This window comes from Odontesthes bonariensis, chromosome 8 (assembly GCF_027942865.1).
Source record: "Odontesthes bonariensis isolate fOdoBon6 chromosome 8, fOdoBon6.hap1, whole genome shotgun sequence".
NCBI lineage: Eukaryota > Metazoa > Chordata > Actinopteri > Atheriniformes > Atherinopsidae > Odontesthes > Odontesthes bonariensis.
The window spans coordinates 19,389,213-19,417,186 of NC_134513.1; the positions used below are offsets into that span (position 1 = coordinate 19,389,213).

The 27,974-nt window shown below is 40.8% G+C and overlaps 1 protein-coding gene across 1 annotated transcript; it reads left to right on the top strand.

Annotated features, from left to right (window-relative positions):
• The first annotated feature begins 1,893 nt into the window (after positions 1-1,893).
• gys2 (glycogen synthase 2) lies at positions 1,894-26,195 on the top strand. Its single transcript, XM_075472552.1, has 16 exons — positions 1,894-3,597; positions 6,928-7,109; positions 9,543-9,734; positions 10,775-10,960; positions 13,005-13,149; positions 13,428-13,545; positions 13,661-13,781; positions 13,904-14,010; positions 16,029-16,088; positions 16,192-16,270; positions 18,315-18,428; positions 19,017-19,143; positions 20,086-20,181; positions 20,276-20,439; positions 24,761-24,841; positions 25,444-26,195. Exons 1-16 carry the CDS (start codon positions 3,474-3,476, stop codon positions 25,663-25,665), a joined length of 2,118 nt encoding a protein of 705 aa, XP_075328667.1. The 5' UTR covers positions 1,894-3,473; the 3' UTR covers positions 25,666-26,195.
• The last annotated feature ends 1,779 nt before the right edge of the window (positions 26,196-27,974 follow it).

Here is a 27,974-nt window from a genome sequence, read left to right on the forward strand (position 1 = left end):
ATTGCTCAGAGATTTTGGTCCATATTGACATGACAGCATCACACAGTTGCTGCAGATTTGTCAGCTGCACATCTATGATGTGAATCTCCCGTTCCACCACATCCCAAAGCTGCTCTATTGGACTGAGATCTGGTGACTGCGGAGGCCATTGGAGTACAGTGAACTCATTGTCATGTTCAAGAAACCAGTTGGAGATGATGTGAGCTTTGTGACATGGTGCATCATCCTGCTTGAAGTAGCCATCAGAAGATGGGTACACTGTGGTCATAAAGGGATGGACATGGTCAGCAACAATACTCAGATAGGCTGCGGCATTTAAACAATGCTAAATTGGTACTAACGGGCCCACAGTGTGCCAAGAAAATATCCCCCTCATCATTACACAACCACCAGCAGCCTGAACGTCGCAGACCAGGCAACGTTTTTCCAATCTTCTATTGTACAATTTTGGTGAGCTTGAGCGAATTGTAGTCTCAGCTTCCTGTTCTTAGCTGACAGGGGTGGCACCCGGTGTGGTCTTCTGCTGCTGTAGCCCATCTTGTTCAAGGTTCAACGTATTGTGCCTTTAAGAGATGGTATTCTGCATTCCTTGGTTGTAACGAGTGGTTATTTGATATAGCCTACTGTTGCCTTCCTATCATCTGGAACCAGTCTGCCCATTATCCTCTGAGCTCTCACATCAACAAGGCATTTTCGTCCACACAACTGCCACTCACTGGATATTTTCTCTTTCTCGGGCCATTCTCTGTAAACCATAGAGATGGTTGTGTGTGAAAATCCCAGTAGATCAGCAGTTTCTCAAATATTCAGACCAGTCCGTTTGGCACCAACAACCATGCCACGTTCAAAGTCACTTAAATCCTCTTTCTTCTCCATTCTGACGCTCAGTTTGAACTTCAGCAAGTTGTCTTGACCACCTCTACATGCCTAAATGCATTGAGTTGCGGCCATGTGATTGGCCTATTAGCTATTTGTGTTAACAAGAAATTGAACAGGTGTTCCTAATAAAGTGGCTGGTGAGTGTATGTTTCCCTTTAAAAATCATGACTGACCACAGAATTCATACTTTTGCACTTTTAAGATCCACAAAAACTGTTGTTGGGTGGGAGGATGGGATGGTCGGTGGTATTGACGCAAAAGACCCACCTGAGTCAATGTTTTCTTTTATTTTTTACTTTTCTGCTTGTTTGACACTCTGGCTTGTTTGGTATTTGTTCAAATAACGTGCTTAAAGTTACAGATGAAAAAAAAACTCACAAAGTCATATCATTTGTTGTGACAGATTTATGTTTTTGTGCAGTGGATTGATGTACCAGCACTTTCCATTTTGGGTATAATTCCTGACAGTATGACAGATAAGAGCTCTAAATATTTACTGAGAATCCTGCTGCTGATAGCAAAGAAGACTATAACAGCTTCCTGTTTGAAACCACAGCCTCCAAGCATAGTGCAATGGAGAGACAGGGTAAAAAATGTGTTTATCATGGAAAAAATCACAGCAAGACTACAGTTGAAAACAGACATGTTTGATAAAAGGTGGTCATTATTAGTACAGGCAATGCCGGGACTCTAGTTACCTATATGTGTATATATATATATATATATATATATATATATATATATATATATATATATATATATGGTGGGCATAGATTAATTTTTTTAATCTAGATTAATCTCACTGAAATCTTAAAATTAATCTAGATTAATCTAGATTAAAATGGCTCATTCAGAATATGCGTGCTCCCCAAGTAATGACTAAAAATCAGTCTTTGAGATCAGGTTTCTTAATACAGGGGATGCATTAAACCAGGGGCTCATTTCCTGTTTCCAAAACCCATCACTGATTGCTTGAGAAAGCTGTTCTACTTTGATATTTGGTGAAGAAAAACAAAACATGCTCAATAAAATGTACTTGTGTTAAACGGTTTATTCAGTTAAACATGGAAATTAGTACGGTAAACCTACAAGGTTTACATCAGTAGCTTTTTGTTAATCAGTCCAAGCGCTACTTTTCCTTCTTCTACCAGTCACTAACCCAGCTTATTCACATGCATGGCTCCAGCAGTTTCTCTAGCTTCGCCAACTTCTCATATTCAGCACTTGTTGGGAGGGCCAGGTGGTGCTGCTGTTGAGATAGCGTTGTGTGCAGTGCGTCTCTGTTGCGCCTCACGCGCTTGATCATCTCGAGGTTTGAAATGTCCCACCATTTTACGACACTTGAACTATCCCCGACCTCCATAAACTGCCTAGCACAGGCTTCTGCAAAGTGGCGTGCTTCTGTTTTCATAACGGCAGACAAAGTACATCGGCCTACACCCGAGCTAAAATATCAAGGTAAAAGTCATCACAGTTTGCTTACCTATTTTGACCCAGTTCCCAACCCAACTTTGAGAATAGATTAACGGCGATATTTTTTATATCGCTCGATAAGACTCTCAAATTATCGCAGCACGTTAACGCCGATAACGGCCCACCACTAATATATATATATATATATATATATTCTTGTTTTTTGTTTTTTTAAATTAATTACAGGAGAGTAGGTTATTTCTTTTTCTTTTTGTATTGTTGTTGCTCTCACCTGTAAATGACTCGTACTCTGTATGGTTGTTTTTCTCACTTGTAAAGTACTCATGTTAACGCAGAATGCTCGTTAGGGCATATAGAGCGAAAAAGAGGATCGGATTAGCGGAAATATGACGTAAAGGTGCAAAACAGTGGCTGAAATGTACAAAGATCTAGTCAGTGGAAGAAAAAAAAAAGAGAGAAAGGACTTTTAAAGAACTTTAAGCAAGTAGAACTGCATATAATATACACCCCCTCTGTGTTTGTTGAGTTTGTGTTTGCATGCATGTAGATGTCAAATAAAAAATCAGTTATAAAAAAGAAAAAGAACAGCAGTGCAATTGTTGCTGTATCTCCTCTCACATTTCACAACCTCTGTGGTCTGAGGATGCACCACCGCACCACCGTGCAGCCCCCAGAAAGTCAAGATCTAAATAATGATAAAAATCAGGTTTCTGTTTTTTTTGTTTTTTTTTTAATATACATGTAGGACAGAAACTTTAGCAACGCTGATTTGACTCATTACTGGACTTTTGTAATCTATTGCAATCACATCCTTGGAGAATATTCTGGTCACGTGTTACCTGTAGGCGGACCTGCTTTCATTCATCTACCTTTCACAACCACATTCAACTGACCTCACACTGCTCCAGCAAACCTTTCCCCCCAACCTCTTTATGTGTGTGAGTATCTGAGGTAAACGTCCCCTCCCGTTGGCTGCAGGTCATCCTCAGTAGGCGGGGTGGGAGATCTTTTCCCCTCATGACCCCCTCTTATCTTGCCGTGCTCTCTATCGTGAGGACTGTCCCCGTTGAGCTCAGGACCTGTTTGAAGGACTTCTCTTCAGATTATAGAAGAGCTGCTTCTTTCCGTGGGGTGTCTATTGTACTTTAAGAATAGATAAGATGCCGCTGTCACGTTCGCTGTCCATGACGTCGCTGAGCGGGTTGCTGCCGGCCTGGGAGGAGGACGAGCTACCTGTGGAAGATCTGCTGCTCTTCGAGGTGGCCTGGGAGGTCACCAACAAAGGTCAGGCAGACCACAAATCTACTCCTTCATATCTATCATAAGGATACAAATGCATTTGTTTCCAAAAATAAAAATGCCCCTTTGAACCGAAAATAGTTCCATGCAGCCATGGACCGACATTCTATAAATATGTAGAAAAGATAACCATTTAATTCCGTATTGCTATTGTTCTGCTTGAAATGCAGTGAGAGGTGAAAAAAGCTTGATATTGGCCAAAAAAAAAACTTGCTTTCATACAAATAATAAACAGAATGAGCTGAGTGGTGCTCCTGTCTCTGTTAAAGCCCTCGTCCCTGTTTGGCGGTGACTCTTTGTTCTTCAAAGAGTAAATATCGAAATCGAGCGAGCATGCTCTCTCCGTAGAGTTAAACATTAAGCTGCAGCTAAGTGGGGAAAGTTGAGCAGCCAATGCTGATGGCCGCATGTATCACCCTATCACTCTTCAAAAGGCATGAATGATTGTTTGCAACATGAATTTTATGTTTATGTTTATGCATTTGGCAGACGCTTTTATCCAAAGCAACTTACGCTCACATCTCAGGTAGCCAGGTAGCATAAAGTGGACTTAAGGACCCCTACCGGAGGTAATACTTTTCATGCAGGAGTAGGTCAGGTTTATAACTCCAGCACTGGACAAAATCTAAGTCTTACCAAGCACATTTGTCTCATTTCTCGTCAAAATATCTCATTACACTTAATATAAGACACAACTGCCTAACAAGTAGTATTTCAGCCTGATATAGGGACTTGTTTGAAGACAACACAGCTGGAATATCTTGTTAAATGAAAAAGTCTTGAAAACAAATTGTTTTGAGTCACATATCATATGAAACAAGCTTTTTTTTTTTTTACATTTGAAGAGGTTTTTAAGCTAATTTCAAGATCACTTTTATCTCAAAAGTCCTAAATATCACATCTTATTTCAAGAAATCTTGACAAGCCGATTTTCACTAGTTCCATTGGCAGATTTATTTACCTTATTTCAAGCAAAAACGTCTTGTATTTGTTGTTTTTTTTACTTATTTTTGGAGGGGCATTTCTTCCAGTGAGTCACCCAATGAAAGGCAACAATATTCCCACTTCCCTATCCAGTCGCTATTGAGAATGAGGAGTCACGTGACTCCGGTCGGCCGGTCGGCCATGTTGGCAGAAGAAACTATTGGTTGCCAGGGGCAACGCCATTAACTTAACGGATATCTTAACGGATATCTTCCCGCATTTGTCATTTCGGCAGGGCAGAGACTAATACAAAAGAAAGAAAGAAAGCAAAGCAATGCAGAGAGATAAGGCGAAAGAAAAGGGACCTTACAGGGACAAGCTTATTACAAGCGCAAAGCGGCGGTATTTGGAGAAACTGTCCAGCATCCAAAATATTGATCCTTACGAGCTCCCTGCAGCAGGTCAGACACCTGCTCTCCCTGATGCTGCATCCATTTAGCAAACCTAAAATAACGTATTTCGTTGTTCCTATGTTTCCCAAACGTATTGTGTGAGGTACTGGAACAGTTCTTCACACAGCATTGATTTCCAGGCATGTTCTTGCAATTCCGTACTGTTTACACTTACTGATTTAAAAACACACGCGCACACTGTAAACGAACGGAGAGAATGGCGTTTTCTCGCTAGCATTCTGCCAACATGGCGGATAGGGGCGGGGCTCTGTACTATGACGACAACTCCTCATTCTCAATAGAATTTTAGCCTGGACACTGAGACAAACTACTAATGTTTTTTAGCTCTCCTCACTGAGGCTGTGGGCAGTCTTGCAAGCAGCCACTTTTGGTGTCAATACCAACATCAGCATGTTTTTTGCACCATAATGACATATTCTGATTCAACAATTTCCCATTGTGTGGTTGGAAGATAATGGTCACAGATACCGAGAGTGATTAATAATGTGACATGTAATATAGTGCATTCCCCCAAGTTTGTGTTGGAGTTTTGTTCTCCCCATTTACTCACAAATGACCATAAAAAAAGAAAATTTAAAGAAAACCAATGCCTCTGGTGGGTCCAAACAGCTAGGGCTGAAAGTTCAGTGAGGAGTTGACTGGTTTCTCAGCCTCCATTATGGAGAAGAGATCACAGTGGATGAATGGGGATATATGTGTCTAGTACCTACTTTGAATGTAGCCTCAAGGCTTGGTTGGACTCAGGTTGAGGGTAGAGATCACACGTATCGGCCGACTAGCACAAGCTTTCCAGCAAAAAATGATTAAACAAAAGAGAATATCTGATTCCACATGAATTCATTTAGATTTTTGGTTAAAGTTTAATTTACAGTTAAGACTGCTGGAGCAGTTAATAATCTAGCAGTTATTTTTAACTTTAACTACCAGTTAAACCTCCCTCTGAAGGCTGCAGGATCCGTCAGTGGCTTGAAGGCAACGACCTTACTGACCTTGTAGCTGTCATAAAGCCAGCATATGTGACAATGTGTGGATTGTACCGTATTGGCGTAATCTCTCTTCCACAAACAGCCATTTATGACATGCACTGGAAAAAATGCCCCTCCAAAAATAAGTAAAAAAAACAGCAAATACAAGACGTTTTTGCTTGAAATAAGCTAAATAAATCTGCCAATGGAACTAGTGAAAATCGGCTTGTCAAGATTTCTTGAAATAAGATGTGATATTTGGAACTTTTGAGATAAAAGTGATCTTGAAATTAGCTTAAAAACCTCTTCAAATGTAAAAAAAAAAAGCTTGTTTCATATGATATGTGACTCAAAACAATTTGTTTTCAAGACTTTTTCATTTAACAAGATATTCCAGATATATTGTCTTCAAACAAGTCCCTATATCAGGCTGAAATAGTACTCGTTAGGCAGTTGTGTCTTATATTAAGTGTAATGAGATATTTTGACTAGAAATGAGACAAATATACTTGGTAAGACTTTGATTTTTTTCCAGTGTGTGAACATGTGCTGCAGAGTCACAACACGATCACGCCGCACACCAGTTCAGGGTTCGTTCTTCTGTTTTCTCGGAATCAACTCTCTGATGCAGGTTCCACGTCATTACTCCCTGCTTGTTGTTCTTTCATATCAATATTTGCCTTTTTGTTGCCAAGTGAGAGGGCGAAAAACATTCCCACGTGCTCTCTGCTCTTGTAAAGTAAAATGTGTCTGTGTTCATGTCACAGGCAACTCAAAATGCCCTCAGCTGAACATGCCTGAACCTTCAGATTGATTAAAAAATAAATAGATGAAAATCAACACTGAATTTATGGAGCCCTGACCAATTCAGGGACAGATACGGGTACACTTCTCACATTAAAACAGTTTGCAATTACCTTGCAATCTCTTTCTTTTTTTCTATGTACGTGCAGTTGGGGGCATTTACACTGTCATCCAGTCCAAGGCAAAGATCACAGTGGATGAATGGGGGGAGAACTACTATATGATGGGGCCCTACTTTGAACACAACTTTAAGACTCAGGTGGAGAGCTGTGAGCCACCCAACCCGGCCATCCGGAAAGCCATGGACTCTCTCATCAACAATGGCTGCCAGGTGTGTGTACGTGTGTGTTGATGTAAGGGAAGGGAAGCACATCCATGCAATTTTCGATTTTTGACAATGCTTTGAAAATGTCACACACACACTGTGAACACTGGAAAAAATGCCCCTCCAAAAATATGAAAAAAAAACAGCAAATACAAGACGTTTTTGCTTGAAATAAGCAAAAAAATCTGCCAATGGAACTAGTGAAAATCGGCTTGTCCAGATTTCTTGAAATAAGATGTGATATTTGGGACTTTTGAGATAAAAGTGATCTTGAAATTAGCTTAAAAACCTCTTCAAATGTAAAAAAAAAAGCTTGTTTCATATGAAATCCGACTCAAAACAATTTGTTTTCAAGACTTTTTCATTTAACAAGATATTCCAGATATATTGTCTTCAAACAAGTCCCTATATCTGGCTGAAATAGCACTTGTTAGGCAGTTGTGTCTTATATTAAGTATAATGAGATATTTTGACTAGAAATGAGACAAATATACTTGGTAAGACTTTGATTTTTTCCAGTGAAATACATCACAAGAAAGGAGGAAGGGGGTTGGAGAAGTAGAGTCAAAACTTTGAAAAAGCATCCCTCTGTTATGAAATACACGCACTCATTATTTCTAACGGAGGTAGATGAGCTTACCGTATATGACATGAGTGCTTCTTCTTGAACAGTTTGCACTTACAAGGCTGATGCTTTTTTTTTTAGTGAGTCTTGAGACAACGTTAAAACTCTATGAAATGTAAGTGCATTTGTTTCACAAGCTTTTAAAACTCTGCTGCATGTCAACAACACACGATAACTCATCCACAGGTCATTCAAGCTTGAAAGCATCATTATTGTAACTAATGTATCTAACGGAGATGCCTGTGGCCCTACTTTTCAGAACTGAGACACACTGACGTTTTGCATTATGTGAAACTCTCATAAATGTGATATTACACAACTGTCACATGTTAAAGGGATAGTTCGCCTCTTTTGACATGAAGCTGTATGACATCCCATATTAGCAATATAATTTATGAACATTGACTTATCCCCCGCTGCGTCCTGTGAGCCGAGTTCCAGCCTCGTTTTGGCGATGATGAAGGTAGTCCGGCTAGTTGGCTGGGGTCCTGAAAATAAAGCGTTTTGCTTCTCAAAACAATATGTGTTCAAAAGAGTAATACATTTGCATCACAAAATCGTTCAACAGAAAAAGTCAGACCTCACAATCGCTTGGCGCTATACAAAAATGAATAAATAAGAATATGGTTGGGTTTAAATCTGAATGAATATGGGGTTAAAGGTTCACATTACAACGCCGCAGTGCTTCTATACAAGACAGGCAGTGTTAAACATTTCCATTTGGCAATTTTGGCACCTTTCTTGTGAGACTAGACTGTCAACGAAGCTCTGTTCTTATCTTTTCACACCAAAGCAAAAAAAATCTAGAAAAAAAGCTGGTCAGGTTTCCCATGTAGATTCTTAAGGATAACGCCAGCTTTAGCAAATCTAGACTATGTTCCAGACTATGTTTGGTCTCCGTGTCTCTGTAACGTGTGTTCAGGGAGGCCTGGAGAAGTTGGGTACCTGAACATATCCTTTGGAATGTGATGTCTAATATGGTGACTGAATGTGCAGAAGCATATGGTCATGGTTTTGATCACAAGTCTCTCAACTGTGGACAGTTGAACTTACTCCATCGCACACATGTACAAATCACCTTTAATTTTCTTGAGTTAATTCAAGATTCAAATCTGATGTGAACAGGATACTAACTATACAAAGATTTAAACACATACTTTTGATAGTCAGACTCATTCATTCAACATTTAGCTGGAGTGAAGGTTTTCTGGGGTTGAGAAACGGAATGTACTTTGATTTGTATTTTAACCTGTTGATGGTCAGATGAGTTATAAAGGCTGCAGAGTACATGCTGGGATCAGCACCATCCCCCTGTCACCCTGAACAGAAGATTGTTTGATAATGATGAGTTTTTCTCTGTGTCACTGTATGGTGATTAGGAGAAGCAGAGAGGCGGTCTGGGTGGCCACTAGATGGCGTCCACACACTGATAATGAACTAGTGTGGCTCAGTGCTCTGACTCATCAGCCGACACAAACTCCTGCAGTTTCTGGCAAACTCATGGACAAATAATTACATTTTTTTCAATCAAGTGTTGTACTAACATACAACTTTTTATAAATTCATTAGGTCTGAGGTTTTCAAACATATTTACACAAGGTTTACAAGTCCCTTAGTTGCTGGACAATCTGTCAAAGTGCATTAGGACTGAAATATGCTATATTTGATATATTTATGATCGAAATGCGAGTACTGGGACTGAGTTACGGAAATTAACAAGAAGACAAGTGTTATATAGTTTGTGCAATCTGTTTCCAGTGCGTTTGAATTTGCATGTGTACTTTCTCTGGGTTTGCTTTGCTTTGGTGCTGCAGGTTTACTTTGGCCGCTGGTTGATCGAGGGTAGTCCCTACGTGATCCTGTTTGACATCGGCTCCGCAGCTTGGAACCTGGACCGCTGGAAGGGGGACCTGTGGCATACCTGTGGCATCGGCCTTCCATTCGACGACCGAGAGGCCAACGACTCACTCATCCTGGGCTCTCTGATCGCCTGGTTCTTCAAAGAGGTCAGACGGAGGCCTACTCAGCACGCAGTTAATCAGTGAAGTCTTATTATGAAAATAAATTTAATTCAATTTAAAAAGTACTTTATTTATTCCAATGGGAAATTAAATCCTTATTTCAAAATAATTAATAATTTTAGTAGGGCTGAGCGAGTTAACTCGTTAATTATGTAACGCAGATAAATATTTTATCACGCATTAACGCACATTTTTTTTTGCGGGGCTTTTGTGCCTTTAATGGATAGGAAAGTTCAGAGAGACAGGAAGCAGGGGGCAGAGAGAGGGGGAACGACACACAGCACAGGGCCATCCGATGTGAGACTTGAACCGGGGACAGCTGCAGCGAGAACTACTACGTATAGCCTCTCAACCAACTACGCCATGGACTCACCCCTGTTTTATTATTTATTTTATTACTGTACAAGTCTGTTGCTCACAGGCTTTTATTTTGTAAAAGTCTGTTGCTGTCTGCTGCGGAACCGGAAAAGAAAGTAATTGGCGGATCCACCAAACATGGAGAAGGGTACGGAGCTTTTACTCGGCCATTTTCATTTTAAAGTTCTTCCAGACGGCGGAGTCGACAGAACCAAAGTCATCTGTAAACACTGCCAAGTTGAATTGTCTCCTGACCGTAGTAGTTCCAGTCTAAAATATCACTTAAAGGCAAAACGCACAACTGATAGCAGCAAGTCATTCAAGGAAACAGACAGTGGAGCGAGGCTTCTACATAAAAACTACAGAAAGATGCTGATGTTAAAAGTGTGTTTGCACAACAAATGTTATGGCACTTTCATTCATATGGCAGCACATTTAAAATAAAACTAAATGCTAAAGGCTATACACTACTTTTGAATTCATTTTTGGATTCTGCGTACAAATGCGATTAATCGTGATTAATCAGGGAAATCATGTGATTAATTAGATTAAAAATTTCAATCGTTGCCCAGCCCTAAATTTTAGTAATGTTTAAAAAGTTTAACCCTTGTTGCCAAAGAGACCCAAAGTAAATACAATCATTCCCATACTCATCTTGTGGCTTTCAGTTAACAGACCACCTTGGAGACAAGCCCAACGTCATTAGTCACTTCCATGAGTGGCAGGCAGGTCCTGGGCTTATTCTCTCTCGCTCTCGCAAGATTCCCATGGCAACAGTCTTCACAACGCACGCCACCCTGCTGGGTAGATACCTTTGCGCTGGAAATGTGGACTTCTATAACAACTTGGACAAGGTGAGAGTTCTGGAGGGCTGGGCCCGCAGTACACCTGCACATGCACTGTCACCGTTGGTGACTAATATGACCGCCAAGCTTGACCATTCCCATGTTGTCACTGTGAGTGATGATCCAGGCTCTCCATGGAACCAGCAAACTTTGTTCTATTTGCAAAACGCCTAAGAATTTATACACAAACACACATAATAGGACGTGGCAGACAGAAAACCAAAGTTCAGCAGCTGTCAGATTTATTCTCACATTTAAAGGTTTGGGCCTTTTACAGTCACTTAGAGCATGATTAGTGTTGTTGGGATTTGTGTGGATGGGTCAGTGTGATGCTCATAATTGGCCCTGCTGTGATCAAATACTAAAGGTCAGTGTAGAGCTAAAGGTTACTCACTGGCTGAACAGATAACTGACAGATGATTCCTAACCTCAAAACAAAGTCCGAGGGACCTTAATTGAGTCTATCAATGGAATCACATCAATATGCATTTTGAGATTTTAGCGGGTTGCTGCCGGCCTTTTTTAACGCTTTTACTTAGGCAAAAGTATGTGCACACTGGCCCTCATTTATCAAACTTGCGTAAGACGAAAAACGTGCGTAGGTCGTGTGTACGTTCTTTTCTGCGCAAAGGTTGGCATTTATCAAATCCATCGTGAGCGCAGGAAAGATGAAATCGCCACGACAGGTCTGAGGGCGTGTACGCACTTTTCCATTTTGACTTGCGGTGACTGCAATAGCATACATAAACAGCAGCGTCACTAGTGCGTGCCTTATGAGTCGCAACAAATCCATAGGTTAAAATTACAGACTTATCATTTCAAAGAAGGCCCATGTTTTATTTGACTTCAACATAAATATAAACATAAACGCAAATTAAATAAATTAAACAAGTACAACTCCGTAATTGGAAGAGTGATGGCTCATTATTCAACCGCGCACCCTCACACCGAACAGAGGCGCTTTAACACTGCGCACTGTGGAGAGGTTAGGGCTCCTAAAGGGCAGGTGGATCTGTCTCTCGGCTGCGGGGGGAACCCTTCTATATACGCCCGAAAAGGTATGCAATATTATTATTGCATGCGGGGTTCTCCATACATTGCCCAAAAAAATGGAGTGCCATTTCCAGATGTACATCCAGAGGACCCCGTACCCAGAGATCCCACCAGCCTGCACATTCTGTTATTCAAGGAAAAAAGAGTAGCTCCGATCAGGCCAGCCACCCTCTCCTCCAAGGCACTCAAATCCAAACCTGGATCGGAGCCCCCCCCCCCTCCCGTTTGTGACATGCTGCGTCCGAGAGCTGCGACCTTTTTTGTGGCCAATTTCATATCGGACCACTTCTTCCTGATCTTATTGGAGAAAAAGTAAAACATCGTTAAATTTTAGATTTCATTTAATCTGGAGTTTATCACATTTTATTGACCATCACAGTAGGGGAAAATACATAACTCGTCCGGTCTGCGATTTACATCGCCAACGCTGTTGACAGCTGGGACGGCTGTCAACAGCGTTGACAGCGTTTCTTTGCCGCCTTTCGTCTATCCATGTCGCAAATCTAGAGGTGCGGCCCTTTTGTAGAAGGCGTGGTTAGGATCATTACGATGGATTTCACCCGCCGGATTTATCAACAGCCGCTCTGTCTTACGATGGGATTGGTGTGGTACGCATGTTCTGTAAATCTCACTTGAGCCTCTGCGTACGACGAGTTCTCCGCTCATATCTACGATGCTTTCTACGACGGCTTGATAAATGAGGGCCACTGTGTGTCTCTACAATTCTGCATAGTTTCTCAATGAGGACAGAAACAAGAGAACTGAAGTAATCGCCAACATACAGAAAGACCTTTTTCGTTTCTTATTTAAAACAGCATTTTATATAATCTATAAAAACACTTATGAACAAAGGAGTAGGATATGTACTGGTGTAGCCAGTTTGGAAATGAAGGCGCTGCTCTGGTGTGTTGCTCTAATTGTTCTTTTGTAAATGACATTTGTTTTTTTACATATATAGTTGTAAGTATTGAAATCCATTGATGTGATCTTGGTGTTGTAGTTCGACATTGACAAGGAGGCAGGTGAGAGGCAGATCTACCATCGATACTGCCTGGAGCGCGCAGCGGTGCACTGCGCCCACGTCTTCACCACCGTCTCCCAGATCACGGCTGTGGAGGCCAACCACATTCTGCACAGAAAACCAGGTGCAGGTCAACTCGGATGCCGAGTCGTCTTCAGAGAGATGTAGTTCTGAATGGTGGTGTTTGTCAGCTGGTTGGTGTGACCATCGACCCAACCTGCGGGTCAGGGGCTGACACAGATAAAGTTACTCACTGACATCTTTTTACATGTTTGCTCACAAAGCCAAGATAACCAAAGCAAAGGTTTTTTTGAACATCTGATCCCTCTTCCGTCACCGGCACGAGGACAAACGTAGCACGGCTCTAAACGCTAAACTCTTCTTGTTGTCGGTTTGGTACAGATGTCGTGACCCCAAACGGGCTGAATGTGAAGAAGTTCTCAGCCATGCATGAGTTTCAGAACCTGCACTCCACCAACAAAAACCGCATCCAGGAGTTTGTCAGAGGACACTTCTATGGGTGGGTGAGCTTTAAAAGCAGAATTATCCTGATCATTCACCTTTTGTGTGAGCATTAGTCAGGATGTTGTCTGACTGTAATATATCTAAATGATCGACCTTTTTTATCCCGGCAGCCATCTTGACTTCAACTTGGAGAAAACACTTTTCTTCTTCATAGCTGGACGATATGAGTTCTCCAATAAGGGAGCTGATATTTTCCTTGAATCACTGTCCAGACTCAACTACCTGCTGCGGGTGAGCGCCTTCAGTTCTTAGATTGTAGAGTTGCTCATTTACATGCATCACATGTGCAAGAGTCTCTCAAAAGTGACTCAAAGTCACTAAACTTAAAGAATCCTTCCTCCCGTTCTGCACAGGTCCACAAAAATGATGTCACAGTGGTCGTTTTCTTCATCATGCCGGCTAAAACCAACAACTTCAATGTTGAGTCACTGAAGGGGCAGGCGATACGCAAACAGCTATGGTATGACCTGCTTTGCATTACATTACATTACATTACATTACGGTCATTTTGCAGACGCTTTTATCCAAAGCGACCTACAATAAGTGTGTTCCACATCGGTAGGCAAAAGAACTTCAGGTCACAAGAAATCATAAGTGCATTTCCTTCCTAAACCAAACAGCTAAGAGCATAACTAGTGCTATAGTAAGTGCGGTAAGTTAGGTACCTAGACAAATGGGAAGACAATTTAGAAAACAAAGACAATTTAGGAAACAAATAAGTGCGTAAGGAGCTAGGACGAAACAGGTGATGTCCTAAGAGGGCGGATCTGAGTAGTATAGGATATAGGATGATACTGTAGATTTAGGGTTACAGTTCATTACACCGTAACACTGAATCACTTAAAGCCAGAGTCGTTAATATACACACTGCACTCAAAAAGACCAACATTGGACCTCCTCTCAGCCATGGGGCTACGTTTCTGTGGTCGGCAGAAAAGATCAACGGTTTGTTCTGCACCAAAAAGCTACTACATGTAGCCATGTATCTGCAAAGCTGCGTGAGCACGTAATGCAGGGCAAGCTCAGAACCATGCTGGCACCCATTTCCTCCACACCCAACTCATTAGCCGCTTTCGGACTGTAGAATCTTTTAATCCACGGGGCCGTTTTCTCCCGCATTCGGACATACAGGAACTCGGGACCATCTCCCTCAGTTCCTATAACCATTTTAGCTCCTACTCCGAGGTCGGGTCTTTTCTGGGTTCTATAGGAACACATCTGATGGAGGTGGTTGGTGGTTGGTAGCTACGCCCCTTGTCATGTTGTCACGGCTGAAATGTTTACTCATACGACACGGACACAACCGGCGTGTGTTTAATAAGTTAAACTTACACGTTGTCTCCTTTGTCTGCGGCGCTCTGCTCTCCTTCCTTCCTTCATGAAAGTATCGCCTGCGCTCGATCCTTTGTCTCTTGACTCTCTCTGTGAGCTCTTCCAGCCTCGATGTTAGACGCCCGATGTGATCGTCCATGATTAATATCACCATCATTCAGACCATCAACACGGTGGCCTCCCCGTTCGCCATATTAGCTTCTTTGTGGTGTTTTTTTTCTACTCTCCTTACTTTTACCGGGTTTTGTTTTGTTGTTGAATGTAGCGCTAAACGGCTAAAGTTGCACGTCGCTGTAGCAGACGGCTGCGCGCGCCGCATCAGTCTCTATCTGGTCCCGACTCATGTGCGAATGCAGACTGAAACAGTTCCGCTGGGGAAGGACAGTTATCAGAACGAAATTCGAGGAGGACCGTTCTTATAACTGCGTTCTTAGAACTGCTCTGTCCGAAAGCGGCTATTGACTTTAGCCGCATTCCCACTGTAGGAACCTTTGGCAGTTCCTATAACCTTTTCAGGAACGGGGCCGTTTTTTCCCGCATTCGCACATACAGGAACTCGGGGCCATGGCCCTCAGTTCCTATAACCATTTTAGCTCCTTCTCCGAGGCTGGGTCTGTTCTGGGTTCTATAGGAACACATCTGACGGAGGTGTTTGGTGTTTGGTAGCTACGCCCGTTGTCATGGCTGATGCGTCCCATCAGTCTCTATCAGGGTCCCGACTCATGTGCGAATGGAGACTGAAACCGTTCCACTGGGGAAGGACAGTTATCAGAACGAAATTCGAGGAGGACCGTTCTTAGAACTGCGTTCTTAGAACTGCGTTCTTAGAACTGCGGCTTATGATGACTGGCTGCACACAAATGTTTCATTTTAACCAACAAAGATCCGCTTGTTCTTGAAGCAGTTTTGTTTTGGACCCACGGAACCATTTGCCAGATAGCCATCAGACACATTTTGGTTGTAGCTTCAGCCAGCTGTTTTGTTTGTTTTCATGCGTTTTTCACGCTCTCCTTATCTTAAACTCTACGAAAAATACTGAAATACTTTCTTTTAATCCTTAAAAGAAAGTAACCAACTTCTTGTTTTATTTTAAAATAAGTTCTGTAGTCGAAGATAATGAATTTGGGCCATGTTTGTGTCTCACAGGGACACAGCTCACACTGTGAAGGAGAAGTTTGGTAAAAAGCTCTATGAAGCTCTGTTGAAGTAAGTGCGTGTACGTGATGCGTGGTGTGGATAGGATCTTTGGACTTCTGTGATGAAGAATGGTCATTTAAGTCTGTTAAATGCTGCTGTTCTCTCTTGTCAGAGGGCAGATCCCTGATATGAACACCATTCTGGACCGAGATGACTTCACCATTATGAAGAGAGCCATCTACGCTACTCAGGTACTAATTCCCACTCTCTTCTTTGGTTCTACTTTCATGGAATAATGGTTAAGAGTTACCTAAATTAAATACTACTAATAATAATAAAGACTGGACTGTTTGCACGGGCAGGAAGTAGACAGGGTGTGAACGTCATCCTTCTCTTCAGCTCCCCTTAGTGCAATAAAAAGTTTACAGATAGAAGAGCTGAAAATGTTGCAGACTGAATCTTCATCTGTATACGCTCACCTCCAAAAGGTCTTTTTCTGTGGTGTTTCCCCCGGAGTGATTAATCTGAGCGATGGCCTCGTAGCAGATGAATTCTAAAAGAACAAAGGGGGGTTCCACAAAGTGACAGAACACGTATGAATGTATGAGCTTTACGCCCAGCCCAGTGAGGGGTAATTACCTACATCCACCCTGGACTGCGGGTCAATAGAGCAGCAGTGTCAGTGTAATATCTGTTAGAGCTCAGTGATACAAGCAAAGTGCCAATAAAAAGGTCATTACCAATTAAATTAATGTATGTCAATGTCGATATGTCACTGGTTGGAAATGGGCTTGTTGTATCGACTACAAGTGTGAGGAGTGATGGAATCGAGACTCCCGATTGGTGATTGGAGGAAATGCTGCTGTGATGACTTCCCTCTTTGTTATTTTTTATGTTCAAACCATTGCTCTTCTGCTGCCATTTAAATCACAGCCGCTCTGTTTTTACTACACCAGAAAATAAATGGTAAGTAAGTACAGTATAAAGAATATATAATTATATTATACAAATGTATACATACACATATATATATATATGTATATATATATATATATATATATATATATATATATGTATATTTAGAGTATATATGAACTAATTTGATTCAAATTGCTTTCTGATGTATCAAACAGTATTGCGTCACCTTTGGGTCATATCAGAGACATGGGATAAAATCACTTAGTCAATGCAAAGCATCTGCACTCATTAGTTTATTTAATTTAAATGTTTGCAAATCAATTTTATTGGGCGTTGACGTCAAACAGAGAAAATACAGCTCGTCACAGACAGACTGTTGAAACGTTGAAATGAAAAAGTTTGATGTAAATAAAGCTTCAAATTGTACAAATTGATTTGGTTTTTTTCAATAACTTTTGGAACCAATTTATTTCTTAACGTCTGCTGTCGATAACTTCAAAACTTATTCTATTTGTGGTATAACATTATATTGGATCACTGTTTCAGCTACCAGAGGAGAAAGTAAGGTTAATTATTTAAAAAAAAAAAAAAGACGAGATCATTATTTTTTAAAAAACCAAAACAAATGCAAGCACTTTAGTTAATAGTTTAAAAAATATAACAACAAAGGGTTGTGGAAAAGAATTACAGTTGTTTTTAAAAGGTCAAAGCCAATTTAATAAAAGCAAAAATAGTAGTTAATAAATTAATGGGCAGCCAGCATTTTCTATGAACAGCTGCAATACATGTCATTGACCAATAAAAAAGAGACTGGCTATAGGTCTAAGATTAGCCAACAGTCCTGGATAAAGAGTAGGTTTTTAAGTAAAGGTGACCTGAAACCTAAAAAACGTCTGGTACACAGCCTGTCAACAAAGATGGATTGATCAAATCCAATTTTGAAGTGTTGATTAAGAGAAAAAACTTTCTTGAACTGTCTGATTGGGATTTGGTCTAAAATACTTGTTGATGGTTTCGAGAAAGCTATTGTTGTGAACTCAGAGGGATCGACAGGACAGAAACAGCCTAAACACAAAACCGAGGAGCCAGGCTCTTCTGACTGATTACCTTCTACGTTTTTCAGTGTTGTGCGCACTGAAGCTGAGGCTCTGATCATCAAGTATTATAAGAGTAAACTTTAGGTAGCCGGTAGCAGGTTTATGAGATTCAGAAATCACTGCATTCTGTTTTTAATTCCGACTTTTTTTGGAACTGGGGTTATAACGTGAATCCCATGTGCAGGTTTGCAACATTTAGAAAACAGAATATATTGATCAAGCTAACTGACCCTCTTTCTGTCTAATCGTCTGAATTACATGCTTTCCACGCCCGGTTCAGAGACACAGCCTTCCTCCAGTGACCACTCACAACATGCTGGAGGACTCCAACGATCCCATCCTGTCCAACGTCAGACGCGTCGGCCTCTTTAACTCCAGGAATGACCGTGTCAAGGTACACAAAAACCTGCTGGATGTTTACTTTAGGTAGTAAGATTTACAGAGTCCTCCTGTCCTATTGAGCTGTATGTTGGCGCACAAATGCCAGAGACAGTCAGCCTTCCAGTGGCCTGGTACTAAATCTGGCTTGCATCTGACTGAGATAATGTTTGAAGCATTCAGCGGACACAAATTAATTTTGTAACAACTTATGATATTGCACAAAAACATATTATATATCTGAGGAAAGCTATATATTCAGTTATCATATTGATTTTTGGACATACAAAGCCATTCATTTCAAATGACTGAAGTGTCTGAACAGTCAAAATAAAGATGATGATAAAGGAATAGTCATTAGGTGACGAGCTGACGAACATGCTTAACCACAAATGCTTATAGAAACCATATTATTATATAATGTATGGTTACAAAGTTAACATAATGTGTCTCTCAAGAGATAGAAGTCAGGAAGTTGATAAGATATATCCTCTGAATCAATATCTATCTAAATCATTAGGTCCTAAAACTGATACAATAGCGTCTGCCCTGCAGAGCAACCAAATGGTGAAATCTGTATCTCATTGTCTTTGCGTTCTCTCAGATCATTTTCCACCCTGAGTTCCTGTCCTCTACCAGCCCTCTGCTACCGATGGACTACGAGGACTTTGTTCGTGGTTGTAACCTCGGAGTGTTCCCTTCCTACTATGAGCCATGGGGATACACACCAGGTAGCCTTTCACTACCACACTGTTGCTGGCGCTATGCAACAGCCAAATGCGCCATGTTCATGCCATGCAGAGAAACTGCATTTGCAAAATGGTCTATATTGGATGTTACCTTTGCAATAAAACTAAACTGGAGTTAACATTCTGTAAACTTGATTGCAAGAAAAAAATCTAAGCATACTGTCTTGGGCCTCAGCATTTTATATATCATATTTATTTCAACTTTGTTGCTCAGTAATCAACATGACTTTGCAATGCTCTCAAGCCATCTTAGACTTGCGGTAACAAATGATGCACACATGATGTATACTCACTACAGTATTCTAAATATCTTATCAATTCCTATGCAATTAGGCCTAAGTCCATCCATCCATCCATCCATTATCTTCCGCTTGTCCGGGGGTCGGGTCGCGGGGGCAGCAGCAGAGAAACCCAGACGTCCCTGTCCCAAAGTCTAAGTCAAATTTGATGAATTATATTGCTAATCTGGGATGTCATACAGTTTCATGTCAAAAGAGGCGAACTATCCCTTTAATAATACCCAAGTCTCCAACTTATTCCTCACTCATTTGGAGGCAGGGAAACTAAATTCAGGATTATGTTTGTCCATACTACTTACAAAGACAGAGAACAAGTGATTTGGTCTGTGCTTCGAGTTGACCCCATAGTCAACAGCTGATGTTGTCATCTAACTATAGAGCGATCGACATACAATTCAAATGAGATTTCGACAGAAAGGATCTTGTTAGTGGAAGGTATAACATACTCATAACCAAGAAGAGCTATCTGCAGGAGCTTACTGTGTAATATAACCACAAATAGGCTTTCTATTTCTATTAGACAATTTATTTATTTTCAGTAGTCACATTTTTTTTTGATGGCCTAATTGATTCCCTTTGCAACCTTTGATCCTATAAATGTGCTGTTCACCTCTGTGTCATTCAGGTGAGTGTACTGTCATGGGCATTCCCAGTGTGACCACCAACCTCTCAGGTTTCGGCTGCTTTATGGAGGAGCACGTGTCAGAACCAGCTGCCTATGGTGCGTGCACAGACACACACAGACACACACAGACACACACAGACACACACTTTGAGGCTTTACATTTCGCTTGCCCTCTTCCTCTTACTGTCAGGTATCTACATTGTGGACCGACGGTTCAGATCCCCCGAAGAGTCCTGTAACCAGCTGACCCAGTTCATGTTCAGTTTCTGCCAGCAGTCTCGACGTCAGCGCGTCATCCAGCGGAACCGAACGGAGAGGTTGTCTGACCTGTTGGACTGGAGATACCTGGGACGGGTCAGTTTCTGCTGCTAATTCTTCATTTTTCCTCAGTGTCTCATGAACCTGCATAAGGATCAAAAGAGTTGACTCTGTGTCATCTACCTCTTGCTATTAAGTCTGTATTTATATTTCTTTTTTTTGCGGTCAAATGGTCCTTTTTGCTAAGAAAGGTTCCCAATTGAATGTAATGACCCAGAATTATCGACTATAAATAACAGCCATGATGAGAGCTGTTTGCATCTTTTGGGTTCTAAGTAAATGAGCTTCAGGCCTTTCTTTGATACCTCCTTTAGCATCGGAAATAAAGGAGAATAATTTATGGAAAAAAGGAGATAAACGTGTCCCACAGTCCTTTGCAGCTGCAACAGTCAAAGTTCGGTTGTTTTCATCATGTTGTAATAACTGGGATTCATGAGAACAGGAGGGTGAGTGGCAGCACTCTGTGACGGCAATATATTTCTCTTTTTCTGTCTTTCTTTCACCTCTTGATTTCAAACCTGATGTTAAAATAGTAGTTTTTATGTTATATCTTTGTAATAATCTTGATATTTTCAAAAAATCATCTTAAATCAGCCACACCTATCAATCAATGCCCGAAAGAAATCATAATGTTGCAGTAGATAGTTAGTCTTTAGTAATAAGGAGGCAATAAAATAATGAATAATTAATTCAGAAAAAATGTATCATGTTGTTTGTTACTCATGGCCTTCTATAATGTTCCTTCTTGCAGGAAAGATCAGTTGCCTCCAGTGCATTCATTGGTGTGTTAATATGTGTTATAGAGTAAAAAGCACAGCCTGTAATACTTTATAGACGAAGAAGAGCTCTGCTTGTGTGTGTGTGTGTGTGTGTGTGTGTGTGTGTGTGTGTGTGTGTGTGTGTGTGTGTGTGTGTGTGCGTGTGTGTGTGTGTGTGTGTGTGTGTGTTTTTATGGGAATGGATGAATGGATGGGCTTGTTATGTAATAAAGCTTTTAGTGGTCAACAAGACCATGAAAGCACTGTATGAATATAGTAAATACATTCCATTTACTATTTACATGCGCATCTTTTCCCAGGATAAAAATAGTGGCTTATTCCTGGTCCTCCTCAAATGATAATAATTAGGGCTGGGCGAGTTACCTCGTTAACTCGTTAATTATTTAACGTCGATAAATATTTTATCGTACATTAACACAGTTTTAGAAAAAAAAATTTTTTATTATTTTTTGGGGCTTTTGTACCTTTAATGGATAGGAAAGTTCAGAGAGACAGGAAGAAGAGTAATAAAAAAGAAAGTAATTGGCGGATCCACCAAACATGGAGAAGGGTACGGAACTTTGTAACTTTGAAAAAAATTTTGGCCTTTTTAAGCCTTTAATGGATAGGGCAGTTGGAGAGAGACAGGAAGCAGGGGGCAGAGAGAGGGGGAAGACATGCAGCAAAGGGCCGTCCGGTGCGGGACTTGAACCGGGGCCAGCTGCAGCGAGGACTGTAGCCTCTGTACATGGGGCGCCTGCTTAACCCACTACGCCACTGACTGCCCCGGGTATGGAACTTTTACACGGCCGTTTTCATTTTAAAGTTCTTCCAGACGGCGGAGTCGACAGAACCAAAGTCATCTGTAAACACAGCCAAGTTGAATTGTCTTCTCACCGTAGTAGTTCCAGTCTAAAATATCACTTAAAGGCAAAACACACGACTGATAGCAGCAAGTCATTCAAGGAAACAGACAGTGGAGCGAGGCTTCTACATAAAAACTACAGAAAGATGCTGATGTTAAAAGTGTGTTTGCACAACAAATGTTATGGCACTTTCATTCATATGGCAGCACATTTAAAATAAAACTAAATGCTAAAAGCTATACACTACTTTGGAATTCATTTTTGGGTTTTGAGTGCAAATGCGATTAATCAGGGAAATCATGTGATTAATTAGATAAAAAAATGTAATCGTTGCCCAGCCCTAATAAAAATATTAATGATTGTTCTCACAGCATGCTATAAAGGGATCGACCAGTGCCCTGCACTCACCCTCTTGTCCATCACTGATACACCAAATGACTGCAGAGCCATCTGAGTATTTCTGGTGATGACAAGACTGAGTTGTACTGGAAGTCTGACGTGTACAAAGTGAAGAGAAACGGTGAGAGTGCAGTTCCCCTGTGGTGCTCCCGTGCTACTGACCACCTTCTCAAACACGCAACCCTTCAGTGTCACAAACTAGAGTTTCGTAAGGTCGTCATTATTCAAGGGAATTGTAGAGGCATCCATCTCTATTTTGTGGAACTTCAAACATAAGAGTGGAGGCTTAACTATATTAAAAACACTGCAGAAATAAAAGATTATGATCCTCATTGTGCAATCTGTTTTGTCCAGATGAGAATGGGTTCACTTAGGGAAGCAGATGATGGTGGTTCACTCTCTTCAGCTGACTCGTCACCTGACACCTGGAGACAGACAGGCTAAAAAGGTCTCAGTGTGTCCTGATGTCAGGGGAGATGTTGGTGGGGCTTTGTTAAGATCTGTGAGTAAGGAGCAGGGAGACATTTTGGACGTGGGCCAGGGAAGCTGTAGATACAGGGATGGTGTGAGATCTCTCTGACTAGAGGCAGGGAAGGAGAGTATGATCCCACTTCACCTTAAAGTCTGATTTTTTTTAATACCTGACCTCTCATCTTCCATCTTGTTCCCCTTGAAGTTTGTTTTCACGTTTTTTTTCTGTACCACTAGTCTGTGGCCTCAAAACATCCCTGCGGATCTTCTTCAGCTTCCAGAGACCACTTTTTCAAAATCTATATGGTCACAGCTTGCTACTGAACAGTGGGTGTATAGGCAGAGGTAAGGAGAGACAGATTGTGGGTCTTCTAACGTAAGACAGGCAGAGAAGCTGTTTGCATCTTTTATATTTGCATAGAATAAATCCAACTTTTTATTTTCTCTGGCGTTGTTGATAAACTGTTGGGAAGTTGGAAAAGGGAGACATGGTTGAAATCTACAAGGATTGCCATGCATGCACTTGGGTAGCTCGTTTATAAAGGGTAATAGATGCAACACTTAGTTAACTTTTTCAGTAGATAATATGGTTGTCAACTCACAGTGACATCTCCAGGATTATACCATTGTTAATAAACCTTTGCTTTTATTTCTATTTCTGATGTCTTCGTTGGCCCGTATCATCTTATCACCTTATTTTCCGTAGGCATGGAAATTCATCATAACATACATTAAAAAGTGCCAGAAGTACAAGATTAACCCACTCCAGTAGCACAGCATCCACACCAGCACAGAACAAATGTTCAAAAATCCATGTTTTGTGGAAAAGCTTAACAAGTACAAAACACATATATGGTCAGAGCTATATACGATAAACTGCCACTATAGGTGTGACACATTCTAGAATTTTAATGAGATGGGCTGCATGATGGTGTGGTGTTCAGCACAGCTGTCTAAAACTAAGAAGTTTCCTGGTTTGAATCTTTCTGCATGGAGTTTGGAATATTTTAGTCCTTTTCCCCATTTTTCTAGGTGATCAAGATAAAAAAAACTTTGGAAAAGTAGACAGGTGGTGTTTTTTTTTTTTTTATACTAATCAACCGTACCTCTAAATGTAAAACAAGAAGGGGAAGTTAGAAAAAGTAGAATGCACAAGTGGATAAGCTCTACAAAATAAAACAGGAAGAACGGCTAAGTTGCCGAAAGTAAACCCTTTTCAAAATAAAACAAATTATGTATGCTAAAGCAGAGAACAAGCAAATCCAAAGAACAAGATTAATAACGAGGTATTTGAGTAGACTAGATTTATTTTGGATAGTTATTTCGGTGGAATAAATCATCTGGTGAGAACATTTTGAATCAGCTGAAGGCTTTTCAGAGCATGAATAAGAAAAAAAAGTTTTGGTCCAAGCGCAGAACAGAAAAGACTGTTTGTTAAGAAAGTTAACTTTTTTTTAATCTAAAATTGAAATTTTGCAATGGTGGATTTTTTTTTTAATCATGGACAAAATGTGTTCTGTGAGATACTGAACAGACTGAACTTTGACCATGAAATTCTGAGCTGTTAATGCTTGATTCTAAGTGCAAAATTTTGCCAAATTTTGAAAAAATACCCTTTAGGTGGTCCTGAGAGGTGTTCCTCAATAACCAGAATTGAATGGACATGAGCCCATAGTGACCACTATGCTCTGAGGGCCAGCTGAACGGTATATTCTGCTTTCTGAGAAGAACCATAACTATGACAAAAGTGTGGAATGAGTTATTATAAAAGAGTTATGTTACCTTAAATCAAATCTCCAGATAAAGATGTTTTGTGTAATGTTGATTGGTTATTGATGTATATCTCTGGCCTGTGATTGACAGTTCTACATACATGCCCGCCATATGGCACTTAGCAGAGCTTTCCCAGACAAGTTCAAGTTCGATCCCGTGGCACCTCAGAAGGTAAGACAAGCTTTGCAAGAAAGTTGACTATTTGTTAATCAATGACTAAAAGACACTTCTTTTGTCATCAGTTGCTCACTGTAAGTCGTTATCAGAGTTGTTAGATCTAAAAAAGCTAGAAATGTGCTTTTCGATAGTTCACAGTGAAATTCTAGATGTACCCCTGCTTCCTGTAAATGCACATTTAGTTTTTAGTTTTATATATTCATATAAAAGAGCTGCTTCAGTCTTTTGAAAACTAATAGGAAAAGAAAGAGATAAAAAAGGAAAAAGGTTGCAACAAATTAAGGAAATGATGCAAAGCAGAAAGAAGGAAAGAAGGAGAGAGCTAGAGAGGACTGAGTGGAAGGGAATAGAATGGGGAAGGGAAGACATTAAAAATGAGCTGAGAAGGGGACTTCTCTTAACAGGAAATAAGAAAGGAGGCAAGAAAAGGGGTATGTAGGTAATAAAGAGGGGGGGAAATTAAGGTGACAGGGAAAGAAGAAGGTTTGGAGGGAAAACAAGGAACAAGTGAGAGAAAATGCGAGGCATGAGTGAAGAAAAATAATTCTGCTCATCATTTAGGTACAACAAACACTGATTTTCGCTTGTCCTTACAGACAGAAGGTTTCCGGTATCCTCGACCTTACTCGGTGCCCCCATCTCCTTCGGCCTCAATCCACTCCACCCCCCACCACAGTGATGTGGAAGATGATGATGATGATGAACCATACAATGAAGACGAGGAGGCCGAGAGGGACCGGCTTAACATCAAGGCTCCTTTTGCGCTGGGAGCTGTGCCTGAGGGTAAGAAGATGCAGCCCGGAGACTCAAGAAACTGAATTCACCGCCACATTAAATTTCAACTTCTGCTTCTGCTTGATGAGCATTGCCTTGCCTTGCCTTTGCCAGTGTATGGAGAGAAAAAAAATACAGCATTTCAACACATTGCGAAGAAAACCTCCATCTGTGACCCGTACCTTTTTTTTTTTTGCTAATAAAAGAGATACCACGACGAGAAAGAAAATGTTTCTGTATTGATTAAACTTATGAATCAAATCCCATGTATTTTCACAAAGGATTCCAAATCAAAGGTTACTCTAACTATGGAAAACTCTCTGTTTACCTAATGATTATTAGTATTGTCGAGGAAGCTGTCTGACCAGAGAACGTTCAATATTAATTGGGAACAAATATCAGCTTACCTGGAAGCCATCTTCCAGTTACTGGAAGATATGTTGTTTCATTCACAGCCGAACTTTAGTGAAGATCATCCTGGTATGTGTAAACAGCTGTTTAAAGAGGTTGTAGACACTTTGTTTTCCCAGTTTTTTGTCAGTATTTTCATCAATAAACATTTGTCTGAAATGTATCCTTTTAGATTTTTACGAATATTTTCATTCTGCTCGGTTTGAATTACAATGTATGGTGGATTTAGATCATACTGGATGCGCTGTGGGAAGGAGAAATTCAACAAAAAACTATCATTTGTTTTGTGATGTTACTAAACTGCATTTTTCATATGTAAAATCTACTGCCACAGTAATCATTTGTGGTTTCATGAGATTTCACAGCAAAAGTCATTCCAAGGCACTTTAGAGATACAATAGTCCAATTCAATATAATTAAATTCCATCCCTTTCAAACACATTTCAATTAAATCTAGTTGATTAAAATCCAAATTAGTCCAGTTCATATAATCCCTTTTCACAGGAAGAAACCTCCAGCAGAGCCAGAATCAGGAAGCGCGGCCATCTGTCTTGTCTCCAGTTGTGTTTTTTACTGAGTAGAGCACACGGAGTCAGATGAATTGATGGTTGTCCGTGTGTGCTATAAATATGTCCAATATGTTACATACAAACACACATTGGTACACAACTTGTATTTGATGGAGATCTTATATGTCTTGGAGCTGTTAGTAAACCACACTTATCTTTATATTTTTTAAATCTGAAATTAAAACAGGACTTTTTCCCGTAGTCGCAGATATAACAATACCGCAGTTTGTCTTTTGTCTCTGTTCCCATGCCTGCCATGACACCCCTCAGCCATATTTAAGAACACAATGCAGGATATCAAGGTGGTGCAGTGACAAGTCTTAACACGTTTGAGGCTTTCCGGGAGAATGCAGATGCACAAACGCCCCAGAGGTTCAGGTTCAGCATCGTGTTGTCCAAAAATAACAGCAAATGTCCTCTTGAAACAACAGAACTTCTACACTTTGTATGCTGACGTTTCAGGCAGCAGTAGCACTATAAGAGTTAGGGAGTAGAAAAATCAAGGTCTCGATTAACAGAAAAAAAAAAGTCTGCGGTGAGCTCACGGTGTGTTTATTTGTATCATAATTTTCAATTTAACAAGCTTTATTGACACGACCATAAATGTGCCAAAGCCTTACAGTCAATGAAAGAACTGTGATTGATGGAAATAGAAGATACGACGTTGAGTGCCAGTGGCGAGTCAGGAGAATTATGCCAAAACCTGTCTCGTGTTCCTCAAATTGCTTCGGTGACAGTTTGAGCTCAGCCTCTGGTTTCCATTCACCAGGTGAACCTTGTTAAACGTTAATTGGTTGAATTTCTCATCTTTGCGTCCATCGGTGTTCTTGTGCTGAGGCTGAACAACCCAGGCTCCGCCCTCGCAGTGACGCAACACCTTCGGCTCTGCTACACTTACTCAGGCAAACTGCTCATTCAGGTGGATTCGAGTTCCCGGAAAAATGGGAACTCCACCCACTTTGTCGGGAAGCAATCAACTTTGAGCAGCGCCAACGGCCCAGGGTAGAGGCGTGTTCAAGGTAGTGACGTAGTTGAACTGCCACTCAACCCATGGATTGTACACGGAAGCGCTTCATTCAATATCAACATGGAGCAGCGTCAAGCTTTTGACACTGCTGTAGATGCTGTAATGAAAGTGTTCGACGGGAGATTCTCGTTAAAAATCGAGCAAAGAACAGCCCTTGAATCATTTCTTGACAGGAAAGACGTTTTCGCCTTGCTCCCTACTGGCTTTGGTAAGAGTTTAATCTACCAGTTAGCCCCGCTGGTAGCTAAATCATACGTCAGAGGAAAGAGTGGTGTGATTGGCTTAAGCTTAGGCACAGCCTTTTCTGGCCACAACCAGTAGCAACCCGAGGGAGGCGGGTTGACCA